The sequence below is a fragment of the Malaya genurostris genome, chromosome 1, assembly GCF_030247185.1.
Source record: "Malaya genurostris strain Urasoe2022 chromosome 1, Malgen_1.1, whole genome shotgun sequence".
In the NCBI taxonomy this organism is placed as follows: Eukaryota; Metazoa; Arthropoda; class Insecta; order Diptera; family Culicidae; genus Malaya; species Malaya genurostris.
The window spans coordinates 70,986,005-71,005,035 of NC_080570.1; the positions used below are offsets into that span (position 1 = coordinate 70,986,005).

General features: G+C 36.1%; 2 protein-coding genes and 1 non-coding gene across 3 annotated transcripts; 1 reads left to right on the plus strand and 2 right to left on the minus strand.

The window, feature by feature from the left end:
* Positions 1-10: 10 nt before the first annotated feature.
* On the minus strand, positions 11-13,240 carry LOC131440389 (putative hydroxypyruvate isomerase). The gene is made up of 4 exons (XM_058611647.1): positions 12,536-13,240; positions 12,370-12,481; positions 490-665; positions 11-431 (listed from the first exon to the last, which is right to left on the minus strand). Exons 1-4 carry the CDS (start codon positions 12,759-12,761, stop codon positions 121-123), a joined length of 825 nt encoding a protein of 274 aa, XP_058467630.1. The 5' UTR covers positions 12,762-13,240; the 3' UTR covers positions 11-120.
* On the minus strand, positions 9,029-9,099 carry Trnag-gcc (transfer RNA glycine (anticodon GCC)). The gene has a single exon. It is a non-coding gene; the product is annotated as a tRNA-Gly (tRNA).
* On the plus strand, positions 9,227-10,379 carry LOC131440390 (chymotrypsin-1-like). Its single transcript, XM_058611648.1, has 3 exons — positions 9,227-9,295; positions 9,362-9,890; positions 9,964-10,379. The coding sequence occupies exons 2-3, from the start codon at positions 9,420-9,422 to the stop codon at positions 10,264-10,266; spliced, it is 774 nt and encodes a 257-aa protein (XP_058467631.1). The 5' UTR covers positions 9,227-9,295; positions 9,362-9,419; the 3' UTR covers positions 10,267-10,379.
* Positions 13,241-19,031: the final 5,791 nt, after the last annotated feature.

Below are 19,031 nucleotides of genomic sequence, written 5' to 3' on the forward strand. Positions count from 1 at the left end.
AACATGAAACTTTAACTCAAACATCAACAAGTTTTATTGGTCTTCATTAAAATTTAACACAGTTTAGTTAACCCTAACGACCGTGGTCGCGTGCTGAATGTCACTGTCACGGTATCGATATCATTGATTCCAGTAGCCAAAGTCACGCAGCCAACCAAGTCCTTCAACCGTGGTCGTCTTCGGTTTGTACTCACATCCGATCCAGTCATTGTATCCGTTACTTTTCAAGGTGCGCAGAACATATGGGAAATTGAGCTCTCCTTCGGTATCAGGTTCATTACGATTAGGAACCTGGGCCAACTGGACGTGGCCAATATACGGAGCGTACGTTTTGATGGCACTTGTAATGTCACCGCGTATATGCTGAGCATGGAAAATATCAAACATCAACTTCAAATTTGGGCTGTTCACTTCGCTTAGGACATTAATAGCTACAGGAAAGGTAACACTTTAAAACATTACTATTGAACCGGTATCAGTACAGTTTACCCTTTTCGTAGCTGTCAAGATAGTATCCAGGAACTGAATATTTGTTAATGGGTTCAATAACACCAAGAATGTTATTTTTCTCCAAAAGGGAGGCAGCTGTTTTCAGGTTGCTCACATAAGTCGTATCATGTTGAGTGGTAGCTGATCCGGCCAATTTTCCTGCCATTATGTGGATTCTGGAAAAATGGACATCGTTAAATACTGTTGCAACGACAAAAAATGATCCTGTAGACAATTTCGGAGAATTGTATATGCTTTGTACAAGTTCTGTTAGAAAATATTCAATGTTTTGATGTTGGCGCCTAGAAATAACTATCAATATATCAGCTAGCTTGTTTCACAGACTTTTTTCTGTTCCACTATGGGATATTATGAGGAAATGGGTGACATAAGCAAGATTCTATCGTTAGAGAGATACTACTTCTTTTCGTGATAACTAAGAATTTTTGCAACTTAAATTTTATCACTCAGTCCGTTTTTATAGACTAAAGGCTGACTATCCAAAGAATTGTTTTCCGAACTAATTGGTCTTTTTCAAGACTCACTATATAAGTATTTTTTAAGGTTCTCTGAAAATAAGTCATCCTAAAGACGTATTCAAACTAGAAGTCTATCACAAGATTAATTTAGACTAGTTAATTCAGGTTCTTATAAAACACCGGGGTCTTCCCTATAAGGCAGCATGCCTAAGGTTAAAAATAAAAAAATACGGAAGGACTCTCGTCCTACTAACCCAATTTCTTCGAACAACATTTACAATACTCTTTCAAAATCGAATAGCAGCGAAATAGTACAAAATTCCTGAAATGGACGTTGTTTCCGCAATGTTGCATTCCGCAATGAGCTGGCAGGAAAGTGAAAGCTATTATCTTAGTAAGACTGATGTCTCGTATCAATAAAAAAAATTTTTTTTTGTCGAAGCATTTTGGATTTCGTCTGAAAATCGCTTTTTTGTGAGGATACAAGTTTCGTGGTCACAAGTAGAAATCTTTGAGTGATCTGTCGTCCCATCTAAATAATTAAATATTTTCCGTGTTTGACTGACAAAATAAAAAATGTCATCAAATGCACTGAAAATATAATATCTCATAAGCCCAGAGCTTCTTTCTTCAAGCCAAATAATATGTCATCAAATTGAATGGTTTGGAATTGACATGATATAATAAAGCAAAATATTTAACCGCAGAAAACAGATATACAGGCTCGCATATGAACTGTGTGTAAAATTTGTTCATTCAGTGTGGTGAATTCTTGCAGATCTCACCACGATCGACACTATTTTGGATACAGTACCCTCTCAGCAGGCCGTTCAATTTTGTTGGTTTTGAGCGCTTGTTGAACGACATATTGCACGAAATATTCGTTCAATTTGCTGGAACGGTTTGTTGTTGTTTTTTCTCTTGCAAAAATAGTGTGAAAATTAAGTGTTACCTTTACATAGAAAGAAAATTTGTTGTTATTCTACGTGAAGTAGAAGTATTGTGTAGGTATGTATTGTTAGTTTAAACAAATAAGTGGAAAAAACTTCAGAAATTCTGCAGTAAAACTAGTCCAACGGGGCTGCAACTCCTCATGTTAAAAATGGCTCAACAATGGACCTTTGTCTGCCGGGTTTGTTGAACGAAAAAATGGCATTCGGTTCAATGGTATGTTTTCAAAATCGGCAAACGAAGATCCCGTGTTGTCCTCCCGTTGAACTATTGATTGGACTTTCATTGGACCAATGATCCAACGTATTGGACCAATGAAGGACCATCGTTGAACGTTTTTTTTTCTAAGTGGGTATTCGCATCACAACACAATTTTGGGTGCTACATTCACTTCACGCAATTTATTTTTGTTTTATTCCAATTGAATTCTCGTGTAATTCAAACGACATGGAAATAAAGTTATCTCCTACACTTAGAGAAATCGTGAGAGAAATATCCAAAATAACGGTAACCTCATTCATCTTAGTTCCATAAGTCATCTCATATACGAAAACCATCAGTTAGAGTGAGATCTGTTGTATGCCATAGTTTCATTCGAATGCGTTCATTTTTACCTTTATATATATATATATATATATATATATATATATATATATATATATATATATATATATATATATATATATATATATATATATATATATATATATATATATATATATATATATATATATATATATATATATATATATATATATATATATATATATATATATATATATATATATATATATATAATATATAATATATACAATATATAATATATATAATAGAGACAGAATTCGCTCAAACTTTAAAAATTTCTCCGTGGCTCCGGAGGGCCGTATGTCACATACCAATCGATTTAGCTCGACGAACTGAGCAAATGTCCGTGTGTGTGTGTGTGTGTGTGTGTGTGTGTGTGTGTGTGTGTGTGTGTGTGTGTGTGTGTGTGTGTGTGTGTGTGTGTGTGTGTGTGTAGGCAACTAAGAGGTCGAGATCTCAGAGATGGCTGGACCGATTTTGATCAAACTAGTCGCAAATGAATGGTCTCCCCGTCACCCAGAACGCTATTGAATGGTTTTGAGATCGAATGTTTACTTTTTGAGTTATACGAAGTTTTATGTCAAAATTTTCAGTTTTTTGACAGTATCTGTCACCAAGGATGGCTTTTATCGTATCAAAGAATGCTCAATCGCAACTCTTCCACGATTAAATCAGTGCCATCAAAGAGAATCGGAAATCATCGCAACAACAAAAAAACCGGCATGGTACATTTAACATAGAATAGACATTAGTGCGAGAGCGAATTTCTCTCGATGGCCTGTCTGAGAATCAAAGGTAAGCACGCTGCTGTGGGGATTCTCTCTGAAGCAACAAACGGTCGCTTATTCTCGTTTCGCGATCCGATTCTGTATGGGCAGTGGATAATTGCGATAGAATCATTTTACTGTTGCCGCTTATTCTAACTATGTGCTTATAACCTTTGTATAATTTGTGTCTATGAAAATGCATGTGAATGCTCCACACAAGAGTTTTTAAATATTGCAACCTAGTATGAGAATCATCAAGTCGAATCATCGATTCGATTTTCTGCGATAATTGTCAACTTGCGATTCTCTCTTGGTAAATTCCACACAGCGGCGATCATTATCAGACTGAAATTTTCTTTAAGGGCCATGAAATACTCAGAGTATGAAGTGGAGCGAAGAAATGTAGAAAAATTCTCTCGAGGTTCATGCATTGAGAGACTCGAATTCTTGTAGCATCTTCTACCGGATTGAAAATGTTGTATACAATATAGATAAAAATCGAGCAGCTTCTGTCAAATTTTCAGCAATCACCAACACTGTCCAGGGCCGGTGAAAGAGGTGGGTACGGTGGGTAATACTAACCACCCGAAAATTCCAAAGGTGGGTAATTACCCACCTGAAATTTCAAGCGAAAAACAACGGTAATATTAGTATTATTCATATTAATAAGAATATTATTATTGTAATTCGGAATAATAAATAAAATCCAAATTATAGAATGCTAGTTCTCAAGGTAGAGCAAGGATGTGATTTTTTTTAACAATATATTTATTAAGATGAGACTTGACAAGGATCATTTGAGCAAGCAGAAATCTTTTAGTAACTCAACTTTCCCCTTCCAGCCGAGCTTTAGCAGTACTTGTCTCGTCTCAGCTTCTATACTTTCACATAAATAAAATCACTCAAAATCTGTTGACTGTTTGGAAATATTTCTACGCATATTTCAGATAATTGGTGATTGGACCTTCAGTTGGGAACGAAAATCATTGTCATGGGTTCCTTTAGCAAATAAGTCAGTTTCGTCTTTACACGGTTTTCATAAGATTTCTGGGTTTCAATGAGTGCGTTCGCATTTAATAAAATTATTCATACAAAGCAAGATTCTGTATCGAATAGATTCCATCCTTATAGAATTATTTGTCAATGACCTGAATATTGACTTCAGTTGTAGTGATGACTGTCTCGTTCGAGCCAAATATTTTTCACTTGCGTGTCGTTTTCTGATCAGTAAAGGACAAGCAGCCCCTAGGTTATTGTGAATAAGGTGGGTGAGGAAACAGATTGCAGCCCAATTCGTTTAATATTATGTCCCGATGCATTGTCTTGGTTAACGATGATTTTTTGGTTCATCTTATGAGGCCGTTTTTTACGATTTCGCACTTCAAACGCATCAATAAATCAATGTAATGATCACTTTTGAAGGTACTTTCTAGCTCAAGGTAGTCGATGTTAATGATATCTCGAGCATTTAAAAAACAGACGCCATGATTGTTCAACTACCTGGTACGTTTTTGGGTGACTTTTCCAGTTTGAATACTAGTATGACTCCGAATAAAAATAGTGTATCCATGTTTCGTCCATTGCTTCATACAAACGCTTTGTGAGCGAATGCGGCATCCATTTGGAAAATATCTTTTTTATGCCCAGATTTTCGTACAAGATCGTAAAAGAACTTCCAGTTTATGTGCTAACCATCTCAACACATCTAATCTAATGAACTTTATGAAAACTTGCTTAATTTTTTTCCGGTTGACTGTTTCATTTGGCCACGTTCAAAATCAGAACACCACAAGCCTTTATTTTTTAATGGATCCGAGTGGGGGAAATACTCCTCAAGCTAGTGCTGGGTTTGCGCTGATTTTTTCTTTTTAAAAAACTATGTTTTATCAATACACGGTTTTATCAATGTTTTATTGTTATTTCCATTTTTCATAAATGAATTAGTAACGCCGCTTATAGGTAACGTCTTATATTCAGTGTTTGTCATGCTATTGATGTGAAAATTTTGCCACATTTTTTCTGAAGGTTGGTACTTTCGAAAAATTTCGTTTAAACGGATCACGAAAGCCTGCTGCCTTTGCATTGAAACTAGCTAGGTAGTCCTTCGTTACATGCAATGTTTTATAGAAACAAAATATTAAGAAAAAAAAACGACCTTGCACTTTTAAGGGATAAATATAATTTCCGTTAGAATAAAGGTACACTGGAACCTTAATTTACGCGCAGAGCGTAAATACAATTTCACGTAACTTAAATAAAACATCGCGTTATTTCAAATTTTTCGGGCAAAAAAAGGTTTTTCAAATTTCATTTGATTTTAGTGTAAATAACATGAACAATCCTACTACGTCCAATGCTTAAGCGCCTGAGGACCTTCTGAGTATGTTCTGTGACTATGGAAATGCTCAAGAGATGTTCCAAGATCCAAGAACTATTTGGAGTACTGTCCTTAGGAACTACACTGTGTCACAACAAGAACTACAATGGCTAATACATTTTTGTTTGTAGTTCAAACTTTTGAGCTACACATTGTTTACTTGTTTATTTTTAGCTGTTCCAGGTAGGTTCCCAGTCGTCCAAGAACTTCAGTGAAAACAGATCTTAAGATCAATACGAGCATTCAGCAGACCGAGAACGATAAGTTCGTTAATGCACTTTGTTACACTGGTAGATCTTAAGGCCTAAACTCCAGGAAGTTTTCGGCTGGATCATCGGTTACGTTGGTAGACCTTGAGCCTTTTCCGAGGAGGTTTTGAATAAGCAAGTTCTTCTACAGATCTTATCATAGTATGTCAATTTTCTGTAAATAGTACTACGAGTACATACCGCACTTGATAGTTATATAAAAGCGATTATATACAATAAGAGAACTAAGACGAAACGTAAAGATAGTGATACAATATTTGTTTTCCAGTTTTATTTTTTGGATGCCCACGCTCTTATTTAGATTCTTTGAAATTAAACAATTCATTAATGTACATTTCATAATATACAAATTCCTGAAGCATGTTAGATTGTTTTGTAATTATTTAAATTGAAATTTCCATCTCTATGCAAAAACCTTTTTTTTTAAAAAAAGTCGGGAAAATCAAATTCGCGTAAATTGAGGTTTTGGTGTACTTTAAAATAGTGGGTCGTTTCCCCCGGTATGAAAAATTACCCACCTGAGTTTTACATGTTTCACCGGCCCTGACACTGTCTGTCACACTTGACCTTAAAAACAAAATATGTTTCTATACTTAGATTCCACACAATAATAGCTATCCAACAAGCCATAGATTGTTTAAATCCGTCCATTTTCAACGGAGATATCGACATTTTTGTATAAGCGACTTTTCCCCCCTTTCCAGCAGTAGGAGTTTTGAGCGCTGTATGACAAAGCAACGTGAAACACGATTTTTTATAGTGTTACATACAATTGCTTCTAAGTACCAAAGTACGTCTAAGTCTAAGTGTACGGTTTTAGCACGGTTCGTTTTTGGCAACCTAATCGTTCGAATATGGCATATGTAAACCAGATGATGGCAAAGATGGCAGCATTTTCGAGTTGAAAGTAATTCCATAATTATATTGATTTAAACTACTTACAGCAATAAATGCTGGAAGAACATAACTTCTATATACCATACGACTTAGTTCGTCAGGATCCGCAAATGCGTGTGTGGCAAATAACTTCACTCAATTTTCTCGGAGATGGCTAAACCGTTTTCTACAAACTCAGATTTATATGAAAAGTAGTATACTCCCAAACAAGGTTCCTGGATTACGTTTGGATCCTACTTCTGATTGCGGAACCACAGGATGATATGTGAAACGAAATTAAAATAATGCAATTCATTTTTATCGTAGATGGCTGAACCGATTTAGATTCAAATGAAATCTAAGAATCATCTATGATTAAAATGAGAGGTCTTAAAATCCAATAAAACATCTTACTTTTTAGTCAGATCCGACTTCCGGTTTAGGAGATATAGGATGATTAGTATAAAAATGTCAATTTCACATAAATTAATCAGGTTTATCGCGTTTTTAAGATTTGAATAGTCGATTACCAAATAAATTTATTATAGTTTAAGCGGTATTCGTTTTTGGATTTGGAATGCACTCCCAAATTTTAATTCGCACTACAATTTCTCAAAGAAGTCTACAGACTCCTCAGGTGAATTTAACTGATTTCGGCTACACCGATTTTAGAATTCCGGTTCCAGTATCGAAGCGTTTCTCAAAGCTCAATAGTTTTCTCAAAAAGGCCAAATCGAACTTCAAAAACAAAACTTCAAATTAAAGGACTTAAGGTCCCATACAAAATTGGTGAATTTTATCCGATTCTGGAATTATAGATGATGAGTTTTTAAAATTCATACCGATATAGAAGATGTAAATTGTTTGGCGTATTAATTTATGGTCATTCGATTCATTTTGGGTTATGCTAGTTCCTGAATACCGGCTTTGGAAGTACCATAAATAATGACGAAAAACTCTAAAGTGGAACTTACCTCGACATCTTATGGAATGTTCAATCGATTGCCACACGTTAAGATTGAAATTCGATACGATTTGCAGTTTCGACATCACAAGGTAATGAGTGATTAAAATCTCAATTTGCCGTTTAAAACGACAATAATTAAAATAATGTCATGAGAACTAAAACACCTAAGAATATCCATAGAAAAAACACATGCGTATTGAAATTTTGTTTTCATGTTTCCTTTCAGCAAGTTATTTTGATGATCGCATAGAAAAAAAAATTATCAATATATGAACAAAAAACAAGTTATTTTTTCTGAGCGAACAAACAATATTAAAAATAAACACACTTGGCATGCGGATTATTTTGTTAAGTTAATATATTTACAAGTCTCTTGATTTCAAGATATTCCCATGCTCAATTTTTTATTCCTATATATAGGGGGGCGTAATTTTGCCGTCCTCCCGGGACCGAATCTTCTCTCGAAGGTGTTACATATTACTCATATTCTCATAAATATTACTGTAATACTCTGAAAAACTTTTCATTGAATCTCGAAGAAAAAAAGGAAAAAATATAACTTGAAACAGTTTTGAGCCAAATTTAGTAGAAATTTTCCTTATTTTGATGCGGCGCTCTAAATGAGAAGAAAATTAAAGTTTTAAACACACTTCACCCCATAATTTCAGAACCGGAAGTTGGGTCCGAATTAAATTCAATAGCACTACTTTATGGTACCGTAAAAACTTTTGCTTGAACCTAAGTTTGTGAAAATCGGTTCAACCACATCTTAGTTCCGTTTTGAGGTTTCTAACCGCTATTTCCGGATCCGAGAACCGGTTCGTTTGGCCAGTAACTGCCAAATTTAGTACATTTGAGTCTTATTTTCAACACGCAAAAAAATCGAAGTAGGTAGGTAAGAAACTAAGGTCTAGAGATGAATTCGAACCGGTTCCTACAATTATCAGCGGTTCTTAACATCTTCGAAGAAAGATGCTGTATAGTGAATGCATGCTTTCATCAAGGAAAGACAAAGTATAATATCCTTATGCAAAAATTGAGTTACGCAAAATCATTACTGATTGATCTGATTAACAAAAACAACGTTGAACCATCAGTGAAAGAAAACTGTATCGCCGATGATTCAATTATTTTCTATTTTTCGAGTTTTAAAGAAAACCCACAAATTTTCTTAAAAAACTATCTTATTTACTAAAAAAAATTGTTCATTCTGTGTTACTATTGTATACTGAAATCTAACATCTACTTAGAAAAATAAAAAAGTGAATTGCATCGGCCGGGAATCGAACCCGGGCCGCCCGCGTGGCAGGCGAGCATTCTACCACTGAACCACCGATGCTTGCTTCTTTGGTCTACAGCACACTAATAAAAGACAACGCACTTATTTATTTTCCTTTTTTTCGATTTCTTGGTATTGTGTTCTTTTCATTACCTATACATATGCGTAGTATGCGTAGTACACACTTTGTGATTATTTGTAGGATAGATTCAATGCGGCACATCTGGCCGGATTGAATGGTTGCTATCTAACAAAGGTACGGTGATTTGATCTAATCAGGGCTACCAAATAATCCACAGGTGTTTTTTTCGTTTCTTAACAGATGAATATAAAAGCCGCTTCGGCGAAAGTCTTACTTAGATCGTGGAATAGAATCCAACATGACTGGATTTATTTTAGTTACCTGCATTGCATCAATACTGGCTTATTCAGTGGTTGCACTGCCGATTGCGGAAAAGGAAACACGTATTGCTGGTGGCCAAGAGGCGACCGTGAACCAGTTCCCTTATCAGGCTGCCCTTCTAACACCGCTAGGCATTTACTTCTGTGGAGGCGCGATACTGAACCGGGAATGGATTGCCACAGCGGCATCTTGTGTCATAGGATTGACCAATCAGGATCTGATTGTTTTTGTAGGTAGCAATCGATTGAGCACGGGAGGTTCAACAAGCCGCGTACGAAGGATTGTGACTCACCCTCATTTTAGGGTGGATATTCATGCTAATGACATAGCTGTTCTGAATGTTAATGATAGATTCTCGTTTAATGAGTCTGTTCAACCAATAACAATCAGACAAGAAATAGTTGAACCCGATACAGAGGCAACCGTGTCCGGTTTCGGTCGTTTTACGGTAATACAACATTTGCGTTTAGTAACTCTAAATTAAAACAAAATTAAACTAAATGGGTGTACAAATGTTTCAGATTTCCGATAACACAACGCCGGATCCACTACGCTTCATCGAGGTTGAGGTGATGCATCAGGACGAGTGTCGTGCTGCATTCGATGAGTCCTACACGGAATGGTTACCAGATAACATTATTTGCACTAGCGGCTCAGAAAATCAAGGAACTTGTCTCGGAGATAGCGGGAGTCCGTTAGTAGACAGCAACAACCAGCTGATAGGAATCGTATCGTGGGGTCTTCCCTGCGGTCAAGATTCGCCTGCTGTCTATGCGAGAGTGTCCAATCATAGAGCTTGGATTCTAGTGAACACTATGATATAACGAATGGGTCTGTTTAGGTATGAGATTCGCTGAAACTAAATTGACTAGCTAGATTTTTACGTACTATTTATGATCAATACAAAACAATTTGGATATTTCTCATCATTACAAAAGATGTTTATCTTGAGGTCACAGAACTCATATATTTGACTATGGTAAAACTGTTAAATTGATTAAATTCGTGAGACGTTACTTTTTTAAAAGAGAGGTGAAGATGGCGTCTTGAAATGTACAAAAACTTTCTGAACATCAGAGGAGATCATAAGAATGTTTAATAAGAGGGATGTAGTAAGTATCCCTAACATTTGGAGACTAATGTCAAATGGATTGGATTCGACGGAAAATGATAATACATCTTGACTAGCAAATTTACTGATGCTGAACGAACATCAGCAGCTCCGGTAATCAGGTTTCTGGCAGTGAGAAAATTCATGTGACACTTGTTCTGCACATTTCAGCAGCCCGGTGGCAATGATAAGGCGCTCCAGCAAGTGCTATCGTAGCCAACATCTGGGGCATTTGGTGGGCAATCAGAGCGCTCAGAGTATGGTAAACAAACATTCGAGTATGTCAAATCGAGTAAAATCTGAATTTCTATATCGTAGTGATGATATTCTGATCGATAATTTGCGGGGAAGCGCGGTAAAGGGTACTGAATAAAAAAAGTAGTTTATAATATCCAATTTTTTGTAAGCCATTCTTCTTCATTGTTATGATTTTTGCAGAATGATGCTGGCACAGTTTCATGACGTTATAGCAGGAGGCTGCATTCAAGTTGTCAAAAGTTCCACCTGTACTTTATAACAGCAAGGAATAGGATGTATTCAGATACTGTGGAATTTTTGGTTAGAAAAGTCTACGAGGGGGTAAAAAATTTCAAATTTTGGTCTATGTGGTTCATGAACAATCACAAATCTTTATCTACTTAATAATCAGAAAACAGAATGCGTGTCCAGAAATGAACTGAAGTCGGCTCAAGTTCTTCGACCTATAGAAAGGCTCAATGAGTCAGAAAGGACAAGGCGTCGGATTTCTGTGATTGACATGATAAGCTTTTCGTAGACTAACTTAACAAGAGAAAATCCATCAACAGTGAATTTCACTGCGCATTATCGAAGTGAATGAAGCCGGAATCGTCGTCACCGAAAGCAACAAAAATTTCTGTTTACAAGACATTGCGAAAAAAATCAGCTAGCCCAAGATCATCGATTCCACTGAGTAGTATTTTGTAGACCATCGGAAAATTACATTTTAGATGGATTCAGCACATCGAAAGATGTCTGGAAGACATGTATCGAGCTAAAAGAGGACTACGTTGAATAATATTAAACAAGATAATAAAATATGATGTTTTTCAATTCCCAAGGAGTTTACTTTTCGCCCCACCTATTACTACCATAAGTTGTTATTGTTCCCATATGATGTTTCCTGTTTTAACGTTGGCAGTAATTTCGTTTGTTCAAGCGACTTTAGCGAAACATTTCCAAGCAACACCGAATAACTAAGCTAGTATTTTAAGTTTTGTTGTTGTTTTGCTCTGTCGCTCAAAAATAGTAACAGCACATTATTGTAGTTACAATGTTTGTTTCTTCAGGAAGAATTATCCAGTGACAGCTGATAAAACTTCTTCAAACTTTTCAACAACGACTGTTTTCCTAAGATTGCAGAACCTCTATCAACAAACCTAAAGCTATTGGTATTGTAAACAAATGACACCGTAATTTGCAGGCAGAAAATTCAAGTGGCACTTACAACAAAACAATAAGTAGAGTAAGATAACAAAACTGCACCAGGAAACTCCTTGGACAACTGATTGTCATGATCAAAATTGTCTGATAAACTTTCCATTGATGCTAAGTGAAAACCTATCTGAGTTAATGTGAATACTATACTATAGTTTCTACTCCGGTAACATGTCAATACGGCGAAGTCCACTTTTTAATGAAGATTTGCGATTATGAAATTACACTCATAACAATAGACTTTGGTGTAATATACTTGCCGCTCTGGACAAGATAAGCATCTCTGAATGTACTCTTAGTACAAGTTGCAACTAGCGTTAAATAAACTAAAGGCTACTGGCCTTAACTTATAATGACTTACTTTTTACATTTTACTGCTTTGGCATATTCGATAGTTCGTTCAAGGTTCGATCTGAACCTGCCGGTCTGTTCCGGAAAAGCAGCACAACCGAACTGACCGTCAGCAACATCACCTAAAAATAATCAGAAGTCTTTTAAAGGGGAAATAGCAATAACATATATTTTACCGAGTGCAATATTCATGAGAATCTGCTCAAGACCGGTTTCCTTGCACACATCTGTCAAATCTGCAACACTTACGTGATCCGGCGGAAATGGACCTTCCACTGCAGTGAATCCTGCCTGTTTAGCTAGCCGGTACCGGTTTAAAAAATCGCTACTTTCAGTGAACATAAAGTTCAAGTTGGCACAAAACTTGAGCGACATTTTCGACCGAATTTGTGTTCCCAGCATAAACGAAAGTCGAACAAGATTTGATGGACAGCAGGTTATCAAGGAACAAATTAACTTTTCGGGCCTGTCAGTTGCGCTACCGAGGCGTGAAATGCGTGTTCACTATTGAGAACTGATAAGACTGCACTGTTCTGTAAGTCTGTTTTGCGAGCATCGAAGAGCTTTCAAAACAAATGACTATGATGGTATGAATAGTTTTGCGTGTTTGAAATAGTTTCTGATCAGCCTTTGTATTTGTAAGAATTTCAAGTGTATATTTTTATTACACCTCAGGTTAGTGGTGAAGGTGTTCGTAATGAATCTTCACTCGCACTCCCCTTAAATATGTTAGCGGTCGTGTGTGTGCAGTAGCGATTTCGATTCAATGCTCTCATAGTGTCTCTTTTACTCCATTCTCTTTCGTTCTATTTTTAGATACAAGAGTATTTCATTCATTCGATATCTATTAGTTGCACACTCTGAAAAATGATTCAGTTATTTGCCTCGTAAGCCAGCTGATTTCGACTGGGAGCTTGGCAACTCCTGTAACGTGGCTACTCACGGGTCGGGTTATGGACTGATTTGAGGTTGGGGCCTACTGTGTGCTGGATAAGTTCATGTTGACGAGACGTCCACACTAAGCTAACCGTCAATATGGGTGCAATGGGGGAGCCCGATGCACTCAGGTTGGCTAAAGAGAGATGAACCGGGCGAGAGGTGAAAACCAGCAGCTAAAAGTCTCCGCGGTAAGCAGTAGTGGGATCGCGTTTCGGAGTGAACTTCCGGCGCCAGCCTGACCAATATAGTCACACTGTAATCTTTTTATTTATTTTTTTTTGCTTAGCGGTTTACATTGAACTGCTAGGTGGCATAACAGCTTAACAACGAGTGACGAGTCCATTGCTAAACTTAATCGGTTATGTGCCCTAAGCGCAACTCTAAATGATTTTTATTATTGTTTTTATTACTACACAATAAGGTCTTTTCTGAATCCGTTTTACCTTTTTTTATATATATAAAAAATAGGTATAGAATTCGCTCAAACTTTCGAAAAATTTTCCGAGGCCCGGAGGGCCGAATGTTATATACCAATCGATTCAACTCGACGAACTGAGCAAATGTCTGTGTGTGTGTGTGTGTGTGTGTGTGTGTGTGTGTGTGTGTGTGTGTGTATGTGTGTGTGTCTGTATGTGTGTTGTCAACTAAGAGGTCGAGATCTCAGAGACGGCTGGACCGATTTTGATCAAACTAGTCGCAAATGAAAGGTCTCCCCGTCACCCAAAACGCTATTGAATGGTTTTGAGATAGGATGTTTACTTTTTGAGTTATACGGAGTTTTATGTGAAAATTTTCAGTTTTTTGACAGTATCTGTCACAATTGACCTTGAAAACAGAATATTAGAATCCGCACGGTAATAGCTATCCAACATGCCATAGTTTGTTAAAATCCGTCCATTTTTAACGGAGATATCAATATTTTTGTGTAAACGACTTTTCCCCTTATTCCAGCAGTAGAAGTTTTGAGCACTGTATGACAAAGAAATGCTTGGGAGCAACGGAAAACACGATTTTTATACTGTGACATACAATTGTTTCTAAGTGCCCAAAAGACTGTGTACAGCATCCTTTTTCATGACAATTTGCCTTGGACCAATTTTAGCACGGTTCGTTTTTGGCAACATAATCGTTCGAATATGGCATTTATAAACCAGATGATATCAGCATTTTCGAGTTGAAAGTAATTCCATAATTATATTGATTTAAACTACATACAGCAATAAAAGCTGGAAGAACATAACTTCCATATACCATACGACTCAGTTCGTCGAGATCAGCAAATGCGTGTGTGACGTTTTCTACAAACTCAGATTCATATGAAAACTAGTATACTTCCAAATTTGGATCCGACTTCTGATTTCGGATCCACAGGATGACATGTGAAACGAAATTAAAATTATGCAATTCATTTTTCTCGTAGATGGCTGAACCGATCTAAGATTCAAATGAAATCTAAGAATCATCTATGATTCAAATGAGAGGTCTTAAAATCCTATAAAAATTAGTCAGATCCGATTTCTGGTTTAGGAGATACAGGGTGATTAGTATAAAAATGTCCATTTCACATAAATTAATCAGGTTTATCGGGTTTGTAAATTTGGATAGTCGATTACCAAATAAATTTATTTCAGTTTAAGCGGTATTCTTTTTTGGATTCGGAATGTACCCCCAAATTTTAATTCGCACTATAATTTCTCAAAGATGTCTACACACTCCTCAGGTGAATTTATCTGATTTCGGCTACACCGATCTTAGAACTCCGGATCCAGTTTCGAATCGTTTCTCAAAGTTTAATCATTTTTTCAAAAAGGGCAAATCGAACTTCAAAAACAAAAATTCAAATTAAAGGACTTAAGGTCCCATACAAAATTGGTGAATTTTATCCGATTCTGGAATTACAGATGATGAATTTTTAAAATTCATACCGATATAGAAGATGTAAATTGTTTGGCGTATTAATTTATGGCCATTCGAATCATTTTGGGTTATGCTAGTTCCTGAATACCAGCTCTGGAGGTACCATAAATAATGACGAAAAACTCTAAAGTGGAACTTACTTCGACATCTCATGGAATGTTCAATCGAATGTCACACGTTAAAATTGAAATTCGATGCGATTTGCAGATTCGAAATTACAGGGTAATGAGTGATTAAAATCTCAATTTGCCGTTTGAAACGACGATAATTAAAATAATGTCATGAGCACTAAAACACCTAAGAATATCCATGCAAAAAAACACATGCGGATTGATAAAAAAAGGTATCATCTCACTGCTAGGGGGATTAATCACGTTTTTTAGTTTCATTTCAAAATAAATATAATAACGATGAAACATCATAAGCTCAGAAAACTAACAAAACTAAGAACACTTTTCTCAGAGAAAAGTTTTTATCTAGAAAAATTATTTGTTTTTCTCAATCCACGTTTATTTAAATTACAGGGTAATGAGTGATTAAAATCTCAATTTGCCGTTTGAAACGACGATAATTAAAATAATGTCATGAGCACTAAAACACCTAAGAATATCCATGCAAAAAAACACATGCGGATTGATAAAAAAAGGTATCATCTCACTGCTAGGGGGATTAATCACGTTTTTTAGATTCATTTCAAAATAAATATAATAACGATGAAACATCATAAGCTCAGAAAACTAACAAAACTAAGAACACTTTTCTCAGAGAAAAGTTTTTATCTAGAAAAATTATTTGTTTTTCTCAATCCACGTTTATTTAAAAAAATTTCAAATATTTAGTATATACTCTATGAAGCATGGCACTTTTCTGTGTATGATAATTGAGAAACGATTAAATTTAGTTAGCAATAATTTTGGTAATTATAAACAATAATTTTCGAAAATTGAATATCACGGAACAATTTGTCGCTTTTTCTCGGGCTTTTTTTTGAAAAAGGGAAAGAAAATTTGTTGATTGTATCAATTATTTGTATTTGGTTGTACTATCGAAAAAAAAACTAAGTTGATTGGATAAAAATTAAATATCCCATCAAGCGAAGCGTATTTTTTGCAGGGGCTTGTGGTGAAAATTTCGCAAGGCGAAGGTAAACACAAATCAAAAACCTGTTTTCATCCACTTAGTGGTGCTATAATGCCTTCCTCATATAACTCATGTTTTCATTATTATTACTAAGGGTTTCTTCAAAAAAGTTTTCTTTGAAAATTGAATAGGAAAAAGTTTGTTTGAGCATACATTAGCTTTTTTTCAATTTAAAACCGTTTTAACTCAGGTCAATAGGAGTTCTTCGTGTTTTTCTAACGATCAATAAGTCCCGAGACTAACAATGGAAACAACATTTTTTGGCAATTTTTTTTATTCATCAACATAATCACCTTTTAGGGTGATACAATGGTTCCAACGTTTTTTTTTGTTATTTTTTTTCGATAAACTGCTTTCTGAATCATCGACTCGTTGCTTTCTGAATCATCGACTCGTTGCTGTTTTTGTTCCATCGAAAGCAATCGCGGCACCCACTTGTAAAAAACCTTTTTCATGCTTAATTTTTCATGAAGGATAGTAAATACACTTCCATATGATATCTGTGTCATCTCAGCAATCTCACGGAGCTTCACTTTACGATCTTTCATTATAATTTTTTTTTTTTTTTACTTTTTTATTTATGACTTCTGGTCAGTCAGTATTTTTTACTTTTTCGGTTTTTTTTAACGATATCAAACTAACTAGAGATTATAAGAGGAGAAAGAATATGAAATCATAGAGCCATAGTACTCAAGGAAGAGCAAGGATGTGAAGAATAAAGTGCGGAAAAGTGAGACGTGACAAGGGTCATTTAAGTAAGCAGAAGGCTTCTCGTATCTAAACTTTTACCTTCTACCAGAGGAGTCGAACTTAGGCATCTTAGCGATACGAGTTATCCGAGTCTCTGATATGTCAGAAAGTAAAGGCAAAGGTCGTTTGCCATTGATTGCCGGTTCGTACAGTAAATGGCAAACGACCTTTGCCTTCACTTTCTGACATATCAGAGACTCGGATGACTCGTATCGCTAAGATGCCTAAGTTCGACTCCTCTGGTAGAAGGTAAAAGTTTAGATACGAGAAGCCTTCTGCTTACTTAAATGACCCTTGTCACGTCTCACTTTTCCGCACTTTATTCTTCACATCCTTGCTCTTCCTTGAGTACTATGGCTCTATGATTTCATATTCTTTCTCCTCTTATAATCTCTAGTTAGTTTGATATCGTTAAAAAAACCGAAAAAAATTATAATTTTTGTCACTTCACTCACATTTTCCGGTGTAACGGCTTCCACAGGTCTACCCGAGCGTTCCGCGTCATTTGTGTCGGTACTACCCCGTTTAAAATCGGCGAACCACCGACAAATCGTTGCTTTTGATGGACAAGAGTCCGGATAACATTTTTCAATCCATTGTTTCGCTTGCACGGTGTTTTTACCCATTAAAAACAATGTTTTACCAAAACACGAAATTCGTTTTTTCCATTTTTAAACAAACTACAATTCGACTTTACTCCAAACTCGATAACTCAGCTGTTTCTGGTCGGATCGACTTAAAATTTGGCCCTTTTCAAGCAAAGGTTAGTACTCTAGAAAGACGTGGTTACTGGTTCACTACGAGCGCCATCTCTGCTTTAGTCTCGGGACTTATCGATCCATGTGTTAATTAACGGTTTAAAATTTCAAACGCATCTCACCCTGTTGTTCCGGAACCGGAAGTAAGATCCGAACAAAGGTCAAAAGCAGTTTATTTTTATATACGTTCACCCTTTTATTTGAGTCTAAGTCTGTGAAAATCGCTCCTGAGAAAATGAAAAGATTTTGTTTTTGAGTTTTCGACTACTATTTCCGGTACTTCTGGAACCGGGAGCTGGGAATCGGCATAGCTGAAATCGGTATGTTTGGTCAGCAACTTGCATAGCCCTCAAATTGAAACAGTTTTGAATTAAATTTATAAAGGATTTCTACGATTTTTGCATTATCGGTCTATATAACAGGTTGCAATTTCATACACACTACCTTGTATTTCCGGATCCGGAAGCCGGATCTAGATAATATTCTAAATTAACTTAAGGAAATATGATACTTTTCATTTGAATCTGATACCGTTTTCGGTTCTGAACCTAGACGCGGGCAACTCTGAATCCGAGTAAAACGAAAACGTAGTACGCGCCCTAAACAACAACTCATGAAAAAAAGAATAAATAAACAAACTCGCATGGATGCGTGGTGCGAGCCGAGAAAAATTTCAGAGCGAAACTACGCGATTGGAGTGCAATCTAGAGCGACTTCAGGTTGCTAAAACAAACATATCAAACGTTGTTTGGGCGACTCTGGTTCAGCTTTCGGGCTGCTCTGATCAATAAACAAAAACGGTATGAGTGGGCAAAGATCGGTTTAGCCTTTTCTGAGAAATTGGAGTGATTTTCAGTTTGGAGCACTTTTTCGGTACTTCCGGAACCAGGAACGATGATCTGGTATGCTCAAAGTCAACGTATTTGGTCATATACTAACCATACCTACCTAATTGAAAAATTATACGGCTATTTCAATGTATTTGGTTTGATTTTTCCGTGTCAGAATGGAATTTTTATACTTATCATTCTGCAATTCCGGAACCGTGTCCGAATGAAATTTGGGAGTGTTATATGTGTTATATGTCACAAAACATTACAGATCATTGAACTTTGCAATATATAAATTGTCATTGAACTTTGCAATATATAAAGGAAACGGAGAGGTT